The sequence below is a fragment of the Lathyrus oleraceus genome, chromosome 3 (genome assembly GCF_024323335.1).
Source record: "Lathyrus oleraceus cultivar Zhongwan6 chromosome 3, CAAS_Psat_ZW6_1.0, whole genome shotgun sequence".
Lineage (NCBI taxonomy): Eukaryota > Viridiplantae > Streptophyta > Magnoliopsida > Fabales > Fabaceae > Lathyrus > Lathyrus oleraceus.
In genome coordinates this window covers 477,339,828-477,358,395 of record NC_066581.1, presented here as the reverse complement: position 1 = coordinate 477,358,395, position 18,568 = coordinate 477,339,828, and the positions used below count along the sequence as shown (strand labels likewise).

Below are 18,568 nucleotides of genomic sequence, written 5' to 3'. Positions count from 1 at the left end.
TTGGCGCCTTCATTCAAGTTTTAAGAGGAGTCGCCAATTCAATTGGAGAATCCTCCTAAAATGCATTTTCTGTCTTATAAATAGATGCATTGTGTGACCAATTGTTCCATATCTCATATAATCATTTGACTATCATGTTTGGTGTTCGTCGCCGATACGGAAAGGTGATTTATGCGAGAGACAAACCTCAAATGTTGATGCTGTTTTGGAACATCACCATGTTCGATCAACTGAAGAGGGAGTTGGTTCGATGGTTAGATGGGAAAATACCAGATGGGAAAAAATCAGAAGTATTGAGAGACTTGACAGTATCTTTGGTTGGGTGCGAATGAAGACTGATAAGGATGCTAGGGAAATGATGTTCGGTCGAGATGACATCAATTTGATTGTTGTAATCAGTTAGAAATATTTATGTTTTCAGATGTTTTGTACTGATGTTTGTTGAGAAACTCGTTGTAACAAGAACTTAATGATATATAATGATTGAATGTTACAGAAATACAATGTTACAAAAAGCTTAAGACCTAGATGATGCTCCTCGATTGGGACAGTTGTTCTTGTTGTGTCCTGGTTGACGACAGATACTATATAATCTTATCATTTTATCTGTGGAATCCATCTATATTCTGATACGTATGTTGTTTGGCCTTCCTTTCTTCTTTCTACGCATCTCGTCATTGTGCCAAAAAATATCTCCTTCATATGGAGGCCAGTAATCCTCCATTGGTAGTACTGAGAAGCTTTGAGTATATACATTCATGATGGTGTTAGCCTTGTATGCAACAGATAAATGGTTGTAAGCGTCTTGACGAGTATAAGCGCATGCTGCAATGACATAGGAGCAAGGTATGCGGAAGGCCTGGAATTTTCCACAATTGCACCAACTTCTGTTTAGTCTAAAGCGTAGGCTAAATTCGGTCTCCCCTCATTGTTGCCCATTATTTCCTGGACGCTGAAATTTTGTTTATGATAGTCAAAGACTGTTACAGCGTGTGTGGTAGCTTTAATGCTCTCCTCTTTCATGACCTTAATGCAACACTCACTGAATACTTGCCCGGACATTAACATTGCACTCCATCTTTCACCTCTGGTTGCGAACATAGAAGCCAACCTATAATAGGTTGATCTTACCAAGGCGGTTATCGGCAGATTTCGAATTCCTTTGAAAACCCCGTTCATGCATTCCACAATGTTTGTTGTCATGTGGCCTCATCGACAACCACCATCAAATGCCCTTGTCCACTGCTCTACTGGTATGTTATTTATCCATCTCCCTGCGTCTGCATTAGACAGTCTAATTTCATCATGATAATATTGAAATGACGGTTGAGTTAAAGCATACCCAGCATTCACCACCTTCTTGCGAAGATTCTTATCTTTTATAGCACACATGAAGTTTTGTGCAATGTGTCTGATTCAGTAGACATGTGTAGAAGGAGGATCATGCCATCCGTTGTCATGGTTGTTGTAGGCACTCTCAATGGCAGCATGTCTATCAGAAATCAAACAGAGATTGGCTTGTGGAGCCACATGCGTTCTGAGATGTCGAAGAAAGAAACCCCATCCACCAGTCGTTTCACCTTCAACAAGAGCAAAGGCAATGGGAAAGACATTGTTGTTGTCGTCTTGTGCAACCGCCATGAGCAAAGTACCCTTGTATTTTCCGTATAACCAAGTGCCATCAATTTGAATAATAGGTTTGCAGAATGCGAAACCTTTGATGCACGGGTCAAATGCCCAAAAGAGACGGTGAAATATTCTATTACCTGTAGCACAGGTTCCGTCTGGCATCATTGCTGGCACTGTCTCCATAATTGCCACAGTTCCTATGACATATGTTTTTAGTGCCCATAAAAACCGTGGCAATTCCTTGAATGAATCCTCCCAGTTGCCGAAAACCTGTTCAACAGCCTTTGCCCTCGCAATCCAGACTTTCTTGTAAGATAGAGTATAATTATATGTTGTTCTGATATGGGATATAATTATACTCACCTTCACTGATGGGTCTTTATTTACCAATGGCAGAATGTCTTGACATATCAAAGTTGCGCTTAGTTTATGGTGATCTTGTTCAACGTTAGTTGCAATGCAACTGTGCGGTGGGTCTATTGAAGCGATCTCCCAAGAGTCGTTTTTCTTCTTGTAAGACGCAGCCAAACGAAAATTACAAAGCATGTTACGACATTCGATAACATACCTTCTAGAATCAGTGCGTTTCACTGTAAAGTCAGCAGAGTTGTTCACGTGGAATTTTTTGATTGCCAGAACACATTCTTCTTTGATACGAAACATGTCTCCCACCTTTAATTCACCTTCTGATCTCGGATACGGATTATAGAAACCACTGTTGGATGTTTCATCGTCGTGAAGATCCATATTTGTCATATGTTGAGGCGGATTGTAGACATGACTAGGAGGTATTGGTGGTGGTTGATCATCATCTTCATCGTCGTTGTTCAGCATGTGATCAACCTGTATCTCGGTCTCCTCTTCTTCTTCATCAACAACGTCGACTTCTGCTTCTGCTTCTAGGTTGAGTTCATATGACCATTGTGCATCATCTTCACCAGCTTCATCCTGATCGGTTAGTTGAGACTGTTGAGATGATATACATGGTTGAAGAGTAATGTACAACTCGATACAGTTGCAGCCTGAATGTTCATGACTAACAAACATGTATTCAACATCTTCATCGTCTCGTACCTTAAGGGGGAAATACTTGCATTGACCATTCTCAAAAAATATTGGATTTTGATATGTGATCTTTGACACAATACCCGATCCTATAAAGGATTGTATTATTTTTTTCAAATGCAAGAAGGTTGCATTTCTCTTAATCGTGATTATAGTGGTATCAGTGTTTCGAAAACAAAAACCATGTAGCTCAGACTCGAATGTTTCACCGTTGCAGTGAACGTTGACACTGTATAATGATGAAGATGACATTGTGCAGATGAAAACTATTTTCTTACTGCAGATGAATGTGAGTGAAGTGTCTTGGATGTTGATAGTAAGACACTTAAATAGATGGTATCAGTCTCACATGCTAGCTAGTCCGGAGTGACGTGTCGGACATGCAAGATAGTCTGAGATGACGTGTCGGACATGCGAGCTAGTCTGAGATGATGTGTCAGTCATGCAAGATAGTCTGAGATGATGTGTCAACCATGCAAGCTATCAAGAAGTGACTTGTTCAGCCATACATAAACACACAAAACATAATGTTTGACATAATCGTCGTTAAATAGAGTAAGGATCCTATAATTCTATGTCAATAAGTACATTTGAAGTCATAGGTGTTAAAATGCTCCGTAAATTTTTCATATCGAACTTCTTGAGAAGCTCTAAGCAATACTTTGTTTGACTTATGAAAGTTCCTTCTTCAGCTTGCTTAATTTGCAATCCTAAGAAATATGTGAGATCTCCCGTGGGCGACATCTCAAACTTTCCCTGCATCAAACTTGCAAACGCTTGACAAAGAGATTCGTCAGTAGAACCGAAAAATAATATCATCAACATATGTTTAAACTAAAATAATATGCTTTATTTTGCGCCTAATAAACTAAGTGATGTCTACTTTACCACGAATTAATCCTTATTTGATTAAAAATCTACTAAGACACTCATACCAAGCTATTAGAGTTTATTTGAGACTCTAGAGAACTTTTTTGAGTTTAAAAATATAATCAGAATTATCATGACCATCAAAACCAAAAAATTAAAAGTCATAGACTTCTTCATTTATATAGTCGTTAAAGAAAACATATTTAGTATTTATTTGTCAAAGCTTAAAATCCGTTACTCAATTTTTTTAATTTCCATCACCAAATTTAAATGTAATAAAATTAATTAGAAACAGGATACAATGTTTAAATTTAAAAATGTGTCCACGTAATCTAAGAAATATGAAAAAGGGGAACAAAGACCTAATTTTTTTAAAAGGTGACTATAAAATAGAAAATAAAAATCAAAATAGGATATTTTGTCCTAAGGTGGATTTAAGGAAAAAAAACTTTTAAAATATATTTCATATAAGAACATATTAAAATAGATGGGTGGGTAGTTAAATAACTTGTTTAGGACCGTTCTCAAGTTCTGAGGGATTGAACCCTGATCAAACACTTGCACCCAATTAAACCAATTTACAACAAATGCTACAATTGTTGAGATGAATGAACAATTTAGCAATTATTCTCTTATTTAGAATAAAATAATGTGTTAAAATGAATGATTCGTTTTAAATTTTCAATGCAAATCTTTCAATTTTATCTTTTAATTAATATTAATTTTATTATTTTTAATATATAATAAGATATTTTAGTAAAAATATTATTTATTTATTTATTTATTTATTTTTCTTAATATATATGATATGATCAAATTGATCACTCATTATAGATCAGAGAGGATAAATATTTACAAGTAAACCTACCGAAAACCTAAATTATTCTTTTAGAAGCTTTAAACATCTAAAAGTAAATATACATGATATAGGTTTAAGTTCTTACACATAATAAAAAATACATATTTTTACTAAAACAAATTTTATTGTTATTGATGTGTTTTCCACCATAGAGGAAAAATATTCTTCCACCATCTCACTAAAGTAAAAAGTAAAAAGTGATTCAAAATAAATACCACCTCCCTTTTTTTATTATAAGTCATTTTGGAAAAATATTTGATACCACACTATAAATTATTTTATATTATAAAATAAATTATTTATAATATTTTTTCTATTATACCCTTAAATATTTATTATTCTCTCTCCTCAATTATGTTAATTTATAAAATTCTTCCTAATTTCTCTTTTTTTATACCATAATTATTATATTTTTTAATACGCGTGAAAATTCAAAAACAATTTATAATAAAACGACTTAATAAATGTGAAAAGTCAAAAACAACTTTTCAATGCACATCTTTTATTTCTACGTCTACTTAATATTACTTTCATCATTCTCAATATTGTATAAGGGATATTTTAGTAAACTAACCATTCTCTTTTTTATTTATTTATTTTTCTTAAACTATATGAAATAGTCAACTGAATTTGCAGGAATACTTTAAAATATTTAACATTAATTGAATGACTAAGTTGAAAACAAATATTTAATTACTAAAGTGACAGGTTTTAGTCATGGCACCATTCATCATGGGTTAGTGCTTCATCCTAAATTCCAGTTTGCTTTGTAAATGTTTCTGCATGAAAGTTATTCTTCAATCCTTACTTATCTGACTTTTCTGGTATTCTTTTTCTGTTCTACCGTTTATTTGTTCTAGTTTCGGCAGTAACTTCGAATGCTAAAGTTATAAAAGAGTTTGTACTATATGAATTATTAGATATGACACTCAATTTCGAAAGTCGAAAGTCGAAAGGTCAAACAGCAACAGAAATTAAAATAACAGTAGTAGTTATGTCATAGATTTTTGTTTACTTCACAATGAAAACAAGTGTACTTAACTCAAACAGTAATAAGATTGAAAAGAAATAAGTACCAAATATTTCATATTCAATCAAAATCTGTCATCTCAGAAGCAGAACAAGCTCATACATTATACATGAGGAAGCAAATCAAATAACAAAATTGTCATTAGGAATCTGAATCACTCTCCTCATCAAAGTAACTTTTGTTGACCTTGTTCATAGCAGATTCAAAGACGCTCTCAAGCTCCTTCAAACAATCCACAAACATAAACGTACCCTCCTCCTTGCTATCATCAATCATACTTTTTCCCTTTATCATTGCAGAGTTAATCTTCACTTTGTCAACAGGGTTAAGCTTGGAACTTACACAATCATCCTTCATTACTTTCCTCACGGAGTAGAGATAATCGTCCAAAGCATTTATTGCTTTAGCTTTCTTTTTGAACTTCATGTCTTGAGCCTTAAAAAATTCAGCCTCTTGAATCATTCTCTCAATTTCTTCCCTTGACAGTCTTCCATTCTCATTAGTTATTGTAATATCTTTCTTATTACCACTTGTTTCTTCCTCTGCCGACACGTTTAACATACCATCAGCATCTATAGCAAAGCATACATCGACAGAAATATGGCCTCGAGGAGCAGGAGGAAGTGAGAGTCTAAAAAAACCCAGCAAATTATTCTCACTGGCTTTGATTCTCTCACCTTCATAAACTTTAATCAACATGCGGTGTTGGTTATCTACCACACTAACATAAGGTTTGGTATTCTTGACAGGAATAGAAGTGTTCCTAGCAATCACGACATCCATGATATCTCCTTTTGTTCTCATACCTAGTGACAGAGGGATAACATCTTGCAGCATCAAATTTGGAACATTCTTACTGCCTTCACTCAACAAAGCAGCCTGTACAGCTGCACCATAAGCAACAGCCTCATCAGGGTTTATGCTCTTGCATAACTCCTTTCCCTTGAAAAAGTCCTGCAACAACTGTTTAACTTTGGGTATCCTAGAAGAGCCACCAACCAGAACAATGTCATCAACACTACTCTTGTCTATCTTAGAATCAACAAGACAGTTTTCAACAGTCTGCATACACTTTTCAAACAAGTCCATATTTAATTGCTCAAACTTGGCCCGAGTAATTGATGAACAGAAGTCAATTCCCTCATATATAGCATCTATGTCAATTGTGGCCTCAGTATCATATGACAGTGTCCTTTTTGCCCTCTCACAGACAGTTCTCAATCTCCTCAGAGCTTTTGAGTTCCCACTAATGTCAACTTTATTCTTCCTCTTAAACTCCTTCACAAAGTGATTCAATATTCGATTATCAAAGTCTTCTCCTCCAAGATGAGTATCTCCAGCAGTGGCCTTGACTTCAAAGACGTTATTCCTAATAGTAAGGAGAGACACGTCAAAAGTCCCGCCACCAAGATCAAAGATGAAGATAGTTCTCTCTTCAACACAATTAGCTCGCTTTTGAAGTCCATATGCAAGAGCCGCTGCAGTTGGCTCATTGATTATCCGAATTACATTGAGACCAGCAATATCACCGGCGTCTTTGGTGGCTCTTCGCTGTGAATCATTAAAATAAGCAGGTACGGTAATCACTGCATTCTTAACAGGAGATTCCAAAAATGCCCCCGCAATCTCTCGCATCTGTGTGAGAATCATGGCTGATATTTCCTCAGCAACAAGGTGTTTTTCCTCACCCTTGTAGCTCACAAGGATCATCGGCTTGTCATTATCATCGGCAATGACCTTAAAGGGCCATAATAGAATATCACTTTGAATAACAGAATCGCTATATTTCCTTCCGATCAACCTCTTAGCATCTGAAAAAATTAAAGTGGTGACATATATTTTCAAACAATAATGTAAAAAAAGACATAAAAATTAACAATAATAGGAAATATATTTAACCTAATAACACTAGAAACTAAACGATGGTGGAACAAAATAATAAATGAGTTACCAAATACAGTGTTGGTTGGGTTAGAGGAAGCTTGATTTTTGGCAGCATCACCAATCAATCTTTGAGTGTTGGTAAAAGCAACACAAGAAGGTGTTGTTTTGTTTCCTTGATCATTGTGAATGATTTCAACACGGTCGTTTTGTTCTTGCCACACTCCAACACATGAGTACGTCGTGCCTAGGTCAATTCCTATAGCAACTCCCTCGTATTTCTTCGCCATTCTCTAGCAAGTAAATGAAGACAAACTGTTTGTAGAAAAGATTTTGATTCAAAATTAGGAAGAGTCACTTCGATTATTCATTTGGAAGTTATTTATTTGGAAGGAATAGAGGGGTTTTTTTTACAAAAATAATCCAATTTTTTTAATGAAATTCTCAAAATATCTCTGGTTTCAAAAAAATTCTCAAAATACCTCACTTTTAGGAGGAGTCTCTAATTGAATTGGCGACTCCTTTTAAAACCTACACATAGGCGTCAATTGGATTGGCTAGGGCACCTGCCCTAGCCAATCCAATTGGCGCCTCCATTCAAGTTTTAAGAGGAGTCGCCAATTCAATTGGAGACTCCTCCTAAAATGCATTTTTTGTCTTATAAATAGATGCGTTGTGTGACCAATTGTTCCACATCTCATATAATCATTTGGCTATCATGTTTGGTGTTCGTCGCCGATACGGAAAGATGATTTATGCGAGAGACAAACCTCAAATGTCGATGATATTTTGGAACATCACCATGTTCGATCAACTGAAGAGGGAGCTGGTTCGATGGTTAGACGGGAAAATACCAGATGGGAAAAAAATCAGAAGTATTGAGAGACTTGACAGTATCTTTGGTTGGGTGCGAATGAATACTGATAAGGATGCTAGAGAAATGATGTTTGGTCGAGACGACATCAATTTGATTGTTGTAATCAGTTAGAAATATTTATGTTTTCAGATGTTTTGTACTGGTGTTTGTTGTGAAACTCGTTGTAACAAGAACTTAATGATATATAATGATTGAATGTTACAGAAATACAATGTTACAAAAAGCTTAAGACCTAGATGATGCTCCTCGATTGGGACAGTTGTTCTTGTTGTGTCTTGGTTGACGACAGATACTACATAATCTTATCATTTTATCTGTGGAATCCATCTATGTTCTGATACGTTTGCTGTTTGCCTTTCCTTTCTTCTTTCTACGCATCTTGTGCCAAACAATATCTCCTTCATATGGAGGCCAGTAATCCTCCATTGGTAGTACTGTGAAGCTTTGAGTATATACATTCATGATGGTGTTGGCCTTGTAGACATCAGATAAATGGTTGTAAGCGTCTTGACGAGTATAAGCGCATGTTGCAATGACATGGGAGCAAGGTATGCGGAAGGCCTGGAATTTTCCACAATCGCACCAACTTCTGTTTAGTCTAACAACGTAGGCTAAATTTGGTATCCCCTCGTTGTTGCCCATTGTTTCCTGGACGCTGAAATTTTGTCTATGACAGTCAAAGACTATTACGGCGTGTGTGGTAGCTTTGATGCTCTCCTCTTTCATGACCTTCATGCAACACTCACTGAATACTTGCCCGGACATTAACACTGCACTCCATCTTTCACCTCTGGTTGCGAACATAGAAGCCAACCTATAATAGGTTGATCTTACCAAGGAGGTTATCGGCAGATTTCGAATTCCTTTGAAAACCCCGTTCATGCATTCCACAATGTTTGTTGTCATGTGGCCCCATCGACAACCACCGTCAAATGCCCTTGTCCACTGCTCTACTGGTATGTTATTTATCCATCTCCCTGCGTCTTCATTAGACAGTCTAATTTCATCACGATAATATTGAAATGACGGTTGAGTTAAAGCATACCCAACATTCACCACCTTCTTGCAAAGATTCTTATCTTTTATAGCACGCATGAAATTTTGTGCAATGTGTTTGATACAGTAGACATGTGTAGAAGGAGGATCATGCCATCCGTTGTCATGGTTGTTGTAGGCACTCTCAATGGCAGCATGTCTATCAGAAATCAAACAGAGATTGGCTTGTGGAGCCACATGCATTCTGAGATGTCGAAGAAAGAAACCCCATCCACCAGTCGTTTCACCTTCAACAAGAGCAAAGGCAATGGGAAAGACATTGTTGTTGTCGTCTTGTGCAACCGCCATGAGCAAAGTACCCTTGTATTTTCCGTATAACCAAGTGCCATCAATTTGAATAATAGGTTTGCAGAATGCGAAACCTTTGATGCACGGGTCAAATGCCCAAAAGAGACGATGAAATATTCTATTACCTGTAGCACAGGTTCCGTCTGGCATCATTGTTGGCACTGTCTCCATAATTGTCACAGTTACTGTGACATATGTTTTTAGTGCCCATAAAAACCGTGGCAATTCCTTGAATGAATCCTCCCAGTTGCCGAAAACCTATTCAACAGCCTTTGTCCTCGCAATCCAGACTTTCTTGTAAGATGGAGTATAATTATATGTTGTTCTGATATGGGATATAATTATACTCACCTTCACTGATGGGTCTTTATTTACCAATGGCAGAATGTCTTGACATATCAAAGTTGCATTTAGTTTACGGTGATCTTGTTCAACGTTAATTGCAATGCAACTGTGCGGTGGGGCTATTGAAGCGATCTCCCAAGAGTCGTTTTTCTTCTTGTAAGACGCAGCCAAACGAAACTTACGAAGCATGTTACGACATTCGATAACATACCTTCTAGAATCAGTGCGTTTCATTGTAAAGTCAGCAGAGTTGTTCATGTGGAATTTTTTGATTGCCAGAACACATTCTTCTTTGATACAAAACATGTCTCCCACCTTTAATTCGCCTTCTGATCTTGGATATGGATTATAGAAACCACTGTTGGATGCTTCATCGTCGTGAAGATTCGTATTTGTCATATGTTGAGGCGGATTGTAGACATGACTAGGAGGTATTGGTGGTGGTTGATCATCATCTTCATCGTCGTTGTTTAGCATGTGATCAACCTGTATCTCGGTCTCCTCTTCTTCTTCATCAACAACGTCGACTTCTGCTTCTGCTTCTAGGTTGAGTTCATATGACCATTGTGCATCATCTTAACCAGCTTCATCCTGATCGGTTAGTTGAGACTGTTGAGATGATATACATGGTTGAAGAGTAATGTACAACTCGATACAGTTGCAGCCTGAATGTTCATGACTAACAAACATGTATTCCACATCTTCATCGTCTCGTACCTTAAGGGGGAAATAATTGCATTGACCATTCTCAAAAAATATTGGATTTTGATATGTGATCTCTAGATGTTTGATTGGCTGCATTTTATGTTAAAACACTAACTGTACTCTGATGTCTTGATTGATGTCATGACATGCTTTGTAGATGTTTGATTGGCTTCATTTTGGGTTAAAACACTAATTGTACTCTGATGTCTTGACTGATGTCATGACATACTTGAGTAGTATGCTGCAGGTTTAGCTAATACAGGATTTACTGAATGTCAACCTAGATGTTATGACATTCATCCCTGACAGGAGATACTGAGATATAGAATAGTTGGTTGTCTGTTATAACTCAGTATTTAATTCAGTCTGTTTATCAAGGGAATGACAGACCTGGCATATGGCCTACTGTCTGAATGTCAAACTGAATTCTATGACATTCATCATTGAAAGCATATACTGAATAATAGGCAGGTTGGTTTTTCTCTGCTACAGTTCAGTATTTATTTCAATCTGTTTTTCAGGAGGATAACAGACCTGGCATATGGCCCATTGTCTAAATGTCAAACTGGATGTTATGACATTTATTTCTGTCAGCTGATACTGAAGTACAGACTGGTTGGTCTTTTACAGTACAACATTTAGTACAGTCTGTTTTCAGGAAAATAACAGACCTAGCATATGGCCTATGTTCTGGACGTCAAACTGAATGTTGTGACATTCATTCCTGATAGCATATGCTAAAATGTAGGATGGTTAGTTTTTCTGTTTCAGTATTTTTCTCAGGCTATTTTTCAGGAATCCAACAGCTGAGTTAAAATCCAGGAAACTAACAACTGAGCTACAATTAATGAACCTAACAAATAGCCTATTTGTTAGCACCATAATATGTGGAAATTAGGTTAACTTGCTTAACCTTATTTTTAGGAAATACAAGTACAAGGTCCAAGTGCTGCAATATAAAAGGATGGCAATCCTTCTTTCAGAATTCAGGGGTTTTAAGCGTGAAGCATTCATTGTTCCATCATACTTCACTGCTGTATTTTATGTGTGTCTTGTATTAGGTGTATCTTGTGAGCCAAGCAATTATCACCTAGATGATTGCATTGGACTAGGGTGTTCATTGAGTTGTAAGAGTTGTGTCACTCTAAGCTTTTAAGCGTGAGTGATGTGTATCTTGATTAAAGTTGTTAAGCACAATCAAGAGTTGTTTGAAGTGTAACTTCACCATTAACTTTAATCTAATTAAAGGTTGTAATCACTGTGGTGATTGAGGGGGAGTGGGTAGGAACTCTGGTCTTAGTTTAAGATTGAAATTGAATTGGGTAGGTATTAAGTGATAGGATTAAACAAGTGGTTTAAGGCCTGAATTAATACTGCTAATAGTGGATTTCCTCCCTGTCTTGGTAGCCCCCAGACGTAGGTGTGTGTGACACCAAACTGGGTAAACAATTCCTTGTGTTATTTACTGCACTTACATTTACCTGCTGTTTACATTCATGTCTGCGCAGAATCGGATGTCATAACATCCTGTGTGACATCGATAGTCTGTTAACTAGAATTTCAATTGGCTTCAGAGCAGGCACCCTGCCTGTTAATTTCTGGGTGAGATCTAGAGACGTTACTTTCTAGTACCATGGACAAGGATGTAGGATACTCAAATAGACCACCCATGCTGGATGGTTCTAACTATGATGACTGGAAACCTCGTACGATAGCCTTCTTGAGGTCTATAGATAGCAAGGTCTGGAGAGCTATCAACAAAGGATGGGAACATCCAACGAAGATAGGTAAAGATGGAATCATTATGCAAATTCCTGAAGAAGAGTGGGACAAGGAGCTAGAGGCATTAGCACTTGGAAACAATAAGGCCTTGAATGCATTGTTCAATGGAATAAATAAGAACATCTTCAGACTGGTGCATCACTGTGAGCTGGCTAAAGAAGTTTGGGATACCCTCAAGATAACTCATGAAGGTACCTCCAAGGTGAGGATGTCTAAACTTCAGATGCTGACCACCAAGTTTGAAAATCTGAGGATGAAAGAGGATGAGACTATTCATGACTTCCACATGAATATTCTTGAAATTGCCAACACTTCTGGTGGCTTAGGAGAGAAAATGGCTGAAGAAAAACTTGTAAGAAAGATTCTCAGATCATTGCCAAAGATATTTTCCATGAAGGTCACTGCTATAGAAGAGGCCCAAGATATCTGCAATATGAAGGTTGATGAGCTTATTGGTTCTCTCCAAACTTTTGAAATGGGCTTGTGTGAGAATGTTGAAAAGAAGAACAAAAGCATAGATTTTGTATCAAATACTGAAGAGGATTCAAAAGAAGGAAGTACTGGAGGTGATGAAAGCATATCAGAAGCCATAGCCATGCTTGGGAGATAGTTCAACAAGTTCATAAAGAAGATTGATAAAAAAAGGTAGACCAAATGTCAAGAACATTTCGTCTGACATCAGGAAAAGATCAACATTTGAAGAAAAGTTCAACAGAGGCAAGGGAATCAAGTGTCATGGATGTGAAGGTTTTGGACACGTTAGAGCTGAATGTCCTACTTACCTCAAGATGCAAAAGAAAGGGCTATCTGTCACCTGGTCTGAAGAAGATTCTGAGAGTGAATCTGAAGGAGAATCTGCTAAACATGTCATTGCACTAACTAGTGTCTGTGCCTCTGATGATGACTCAAGTGGAGATGAACTTACATTTGATGAACTTGCTGCTTCATATAAAGAGTTATGTGTCAAAAGTGCAGAAGTGTGTATTCAAGGAGAAAAGCAGAAGAAACTCGTCAAGGAGCTGGAAGTTGAGAAGAAGAAGCATCTGACAGTCATAAATGGTCTAAATGGTGAGATAACCTTGTTGTTGTAACACCCTTCTAAAATACCCCAAATATCTAATTAAAATAACAATATATCAATCAGAGTAAATATGCAATTAAGGGTGTCACACAATTATTTCACACCATTCACCATGATAACTGTCATGCTCTTTTATTTAAACAAAGTAACACTTGCATAATACGCAGCGGATAGAGACCAATTCAATCATGCGAAACATGTAACACATTACATGTAAAATGGTTCACAACCAACAATAAAACATTTAAAACATCCCATCCCGATGTTACATCTACCAGAGCATGACCCACTAAGGAACTACACTAGACTCCAAGCACTAGCTCCTACTCAATCACTGCTCGTTACCTGAAAAATAGTTGTAAGGGTGAGTTCCTCAATCGATATAATAAGCATTATAAAATATCATGTAATGCTAAGTAATTTAACACATTTCATCACCCAAATCAGATTACACATTAAGCAACGGCAATATCAACTCAATCATACTCAACATCAACACAACACACAACACACAACACACGTATAATACTGGAATACATCCATTCATATTATACGCCATACATACATTATGCAATGAGACTCCATGCATGCGGTACCGACTATTCGTGAACATATAGTTCAACCTCACCGATCAAATCCAGATACGGCTACCAAGCCCACTAGTCCCACTCATTTGAGACCTAGTGACTCACTCACTAATTCCTCACCATGGGAATTAGCTACCACCCCAAGGGCCATGCTATGCACGCTAATCACCTAGCATGCAAACATCAACAACAGTCCATAATGACTAACTCACTAATTCCTCACCATGGGAATTAGCTACCACCATAAAGGCCACAATATGCACGCTAAATCACCTAGCAATGCAACATCATCAACAATAATCCACAATGGACATATGCTCACACTCTAAGCCATAAACAGTCCATTCACAATTGCATACATAATAGATACACTCACAGCATTATGCATACAATCATACATCATCAACACATTTATCAAAACATCATATCATGTCAAATAATTAATCACAGTATTAGCACACTCTACTAATACCCCTACTGCTCAAAACAACGGGAATTAATCCCTATTACATCATACGCCAATATAGGCCAACCACCAATTACGTACACATTATTCAAATATTAATTTTTCACCTTTCCAACAGTGTTAACCGGTTAACGCCCTGGGTTAACCGGTTAACGCAGACAGAACACGCTTTCTGGCAAAACTCAACAGTGTTAACCGGTTAACGCCCTGGGTTAACCGGTTAACGCAGACAGAACAGCAATTTCTCAGAAATCACAACAGTGTTAACCGGTTAACGCCCTGGGTTAACCGGTTAACGCAAGCAAAACAGCAATACTTCACAATACATAACAGTGTTAACCGGTTAACACCCTGGGTTAACCGGTTAACGCAAGACAGAAAGCTGTTCCTGCGCTAACACGACGCAGAATGCAGAATTCTCCGCATTTTCCGCCGTTGGAGGACTTCCGGACCTCCGATTTCAATTCCGTAAAAAGCTACACTTTCGGAAAATCACTACCCATCCAATTACAGATTCAATTTCAGTTTTAGCACAACTTATCCATCACAATTTTTCAGCATTCAACATCCAAATTAGGGTCAAATCAATGGTTCATCACTACCCATTACATGTTAACCCATAATACCCATTAAACGACGATAAACCCCCCTTACCTGAGTTAATCCGGAAATCTTCAAGCTTCAAGCTCTTCTCTTCTCCAACCTTTGCTCTCTTGCTCTTCCTCTTTGCCCTTTCTCCCTTTCAGTCGCTTCTCTGCTTTTCACGTGAAAACCTTTTTACCCAAATGGAACTCTTTTCTTATTTCCCACTTATATATATTTTCCAATAATAATAATAATAATAATCCAATAATTCCAATTATTTACTTAAATTAATAAATATAATATTAACTTAAATTAAATAATTATCTTATTTTTATCGGGGTGTTACAGTTGTCCTCTAAGCTAGATCACATGACAAAATCCATCAGAATACTGAATAAAGGAACTGACACTTTGGAAGAAATTCTAAAGGTGGGACAGAAATCAGGAACCATGTCTGGTTTAGGCTTTGTTAAGGAATCCCCATCTGAATTCAACAACTCAAAGGCTGAAGTTCAGGAAACCAAGCAAAAGTCACAACCAATGTCACAACATCATGGAAGCAGGAGGTTTAACCATCAAAAGAAGAAATTTCAAAGATGGAGATGCCACTACTGTGGTAGATTTGGTCACATAAAACCCTTCTGTTACAGGTTGCATGGTTATCCTAACCAGACCCCTCATGTCAGACCTAAGCATAAGGCATATAAGCATAATGCCCCCATCAAGAAACGACAATGGGTTGCTAGGTTAGCTCACACAGCTCTAAGGGCATCTATCAGAGAAGACTGATACTTTGATAGTGGCTGCTCAAGACATATGACTGGTATGGAGAATTTATTGGTGGATATACAACCTCACACTACCAGTTATGTGACCTTTGGTGATGGTGCTAAAGGAAAAATCAAAGGTGTAGGTAAGCTGGACAGTTCTGGAGTTCCAAAACTGAATAATGTGCTGTTAGTAAAAGGACTAACTGCTAATCTCATCAGCATAAGCCAGCTGTGTGATCAAGGGTTCTATGTTCAGTTCACTAAGGAGCTATGTGTTGTCATGAATGGAGATAATCAGGAAGTTATTATAGGATCCAGATCCAAAGATAACTTCTATCTATGGGAACCTAAAGTCTCAAACTACTCCTCAATTTTCTCCTTAGCCAAGGAAGAACAGGAGGTGAAACTGTGGCTCACACGTCTTGGTCATCTTCATTTAAGGGGAATGAAAAAAATCATATCCAAGGAAGCAGTTAGAGGAATCCCAAAGCTGCTTATTAATGAAGGAAGAGTCTGTGGAGAATGTCAGGTTGGCAAGAAAACCAAGATGTCACATCCTAAGCTGGGACATCCTACAATATCCAAAACTCTGGAACTTTTGCACATGGACTTAATGGGACCTATGCAGGTTGAAAGTCTGGGTGGAAAGAGATACGCCTATGTGGTTGTTGATGACCATTCCAGATACACATGGATAAACTTCATCAGAGAAAAATCAGATGCATTTGATGTATTCAAAGATCTGTGCATCAGACTTCAAAGGGAAAAGGATAGTTGTGTTGTCCGAATTAGGAGTGACCATGAGACGGAGTTTAAAAATTCCAAGTTTGATGAGTTCTGCTCATCTGAAGGGATAAGTCATGAGTTTTCCTCACCTATTACTCTTCAGCAAAATGGGATAGTTGAAAGGAAAAACAGAATTATTCAAGAATCTGCCAGGGCTATGATTCATGCAAAGAAGCTTCCTATGCACTTTTGGGCCGAAGCTATGAATACAGCTTGCTATGTTCACAATAGAGTTACCTTGAGAAAAGGAACCTCTTCCACTTTGTATGAAATATGGAAAGGCAGAAAACCCACTGTGAAGTACTTTCATATTTTTGGAAGCAAATGCTACATTCTTACAGATCGTGAACAGAGAAGGAAAATGGACCCCAAAAGTGATGAGGGTATATTCCTAGGATACTCAACTAACAGTAGAGCCTACAGAGTGTTCAACTCCAGGACCAATGTCCTGATGGAATCCATAAATGTGATTGTGGATGATAAAGAGGAAGGAACCAATGTCATATAGGATGTTGGAACATTCCTTGATACTTCAACAGACATACCAGTCAAGACTGAAGAGGTACAGGAAACTCCTCCTGAATGTGAGGTAGATGCATCCAATAAGGTTCCTTCTATCAGAATTCAGAAAGACCACCCTAAGGATCTTATCATAGGGGATCCCAATAGTGGTGTGACTACCAGATCAAGGGAGAATAGCTCAAATTCCTGTTTTGTATCCAAGGTTAAACCAAAAAATGTGAAAGAAGCATTGACTGATGAATATTGGATCAATGCCATGCAAGATGAACTGGAGCAGTTTAAAAGGAATGAAGTATGGGAGTTAGTTCCACGACCTGAAGGGACTAACATCATTGGTACCAAGTGGATTTACAAGAACAAGTCTGATGAGAAAGGAGTAATCACTAGGAATAAAGCAAGACTAGTGGCACACGGGTATACTCAAGTTGAAGGGGTTGATTTTGATGAGACTTTTGCACCTGTTGCAAGGCTTGAATCAATAAGATTGTTGTTAGGTGTTGCCTGCATTCTGAAGTTCAAATTGTTCCAAATGGATGTGAAGAGTGCTTTTTTAAATGGCTACTTGAATGAAGAATTCTATGTGGAACAACCTAAAGGGTTCTGTGATCCTAACCTGCCTAAACATGTGTACAAGTTGAGGAAAGCTTTGTATGGGTTGAAGCAAGCTCCTAGAGCTTATTATGAAAGGTTGACTGGATTTCTGACCTCTAATGGGTACAGAAAAGGAGGGATAGATAAGACCTTGTTTGTGAAGGATGAAGATGGCAAAATCATGATTGCCCAAATGTATGTGGATGATATTGTCTTTGGTGGAATGTCAGAGCAAATGGTGAAACATTTTGTTCACCAGATGCAATCTGAGTTTGAAATGAGTCTGGTTGGGGAATTGACTTATTTTCTTGGACTGCAAGTTAACCAAATGGAGGATTCTATGTTTCTCTCCCAAAGAAAATATGCCAAGAACATAGTTAAGAAGTTTGGTATGGATAATGCTAGTCACAAAAGAACTCCTGCACATACTCATTTGAAATTAACCAAAGATGAAGGAGGTCCCAGTGTTGATCAATGTTTGTATAGAAGCATGATAGGTAGTCTATTATATCTAACTGCCAGTAGACCTGATATTTCCTATGCAGTTGGTGTGCGTGCTAGATACCAAGCAGAACCCAAAGTGAGTCACTTAAATCAAGTCAAGAGAATTCTCAAGTATATCAATGGAACTTATGACTATGGTATGCTATACTCTCATGGCTCTGAGCCTGTCTTATCTGGGTATTGTGATGATGATTGGGCTGGGAGTGCTGATGATAGAAAAAGCACATCAGAAGGATGTTTCTTTTTGGGAAACAATCTCATATCATGGTTCAGCAAGAAACAGAACTGT

At 37.5% G+C, this 18,568-nt stretch overlaps 1 protein-coding gene across 1 annotated transcript; it reads right to left on the bottom strand.

The window, feature by feature from the left end:
* Window positions 1–5,488: 5,488 nt before the first annotated feature.
* LOC127128252 (heat shock cognate 70 kDa protein) lies at window positions 5,489–7,702 on the bottom strand. Its single transcript, XM_051057476.1, has 2 exons — window positions 7,405–7,702; window positions 5,489–7,264 (listed from the first exon to the last, which is right to left on the bottom strand). Exons 1-2 carry the CDS (start codon window positions 7,622–7,624, stop codon window positions 5,595–5,597), a joined length of 1,890 nt encoding a protein of 629 aa, XP_050913433.1. The 5' UTR covers window positions 7,625–7,702; the 3' UTR covers window positions 5,489–5,594.
* Window positions 7,703–18,568: the final 10,866 nt, after the last annotated feature.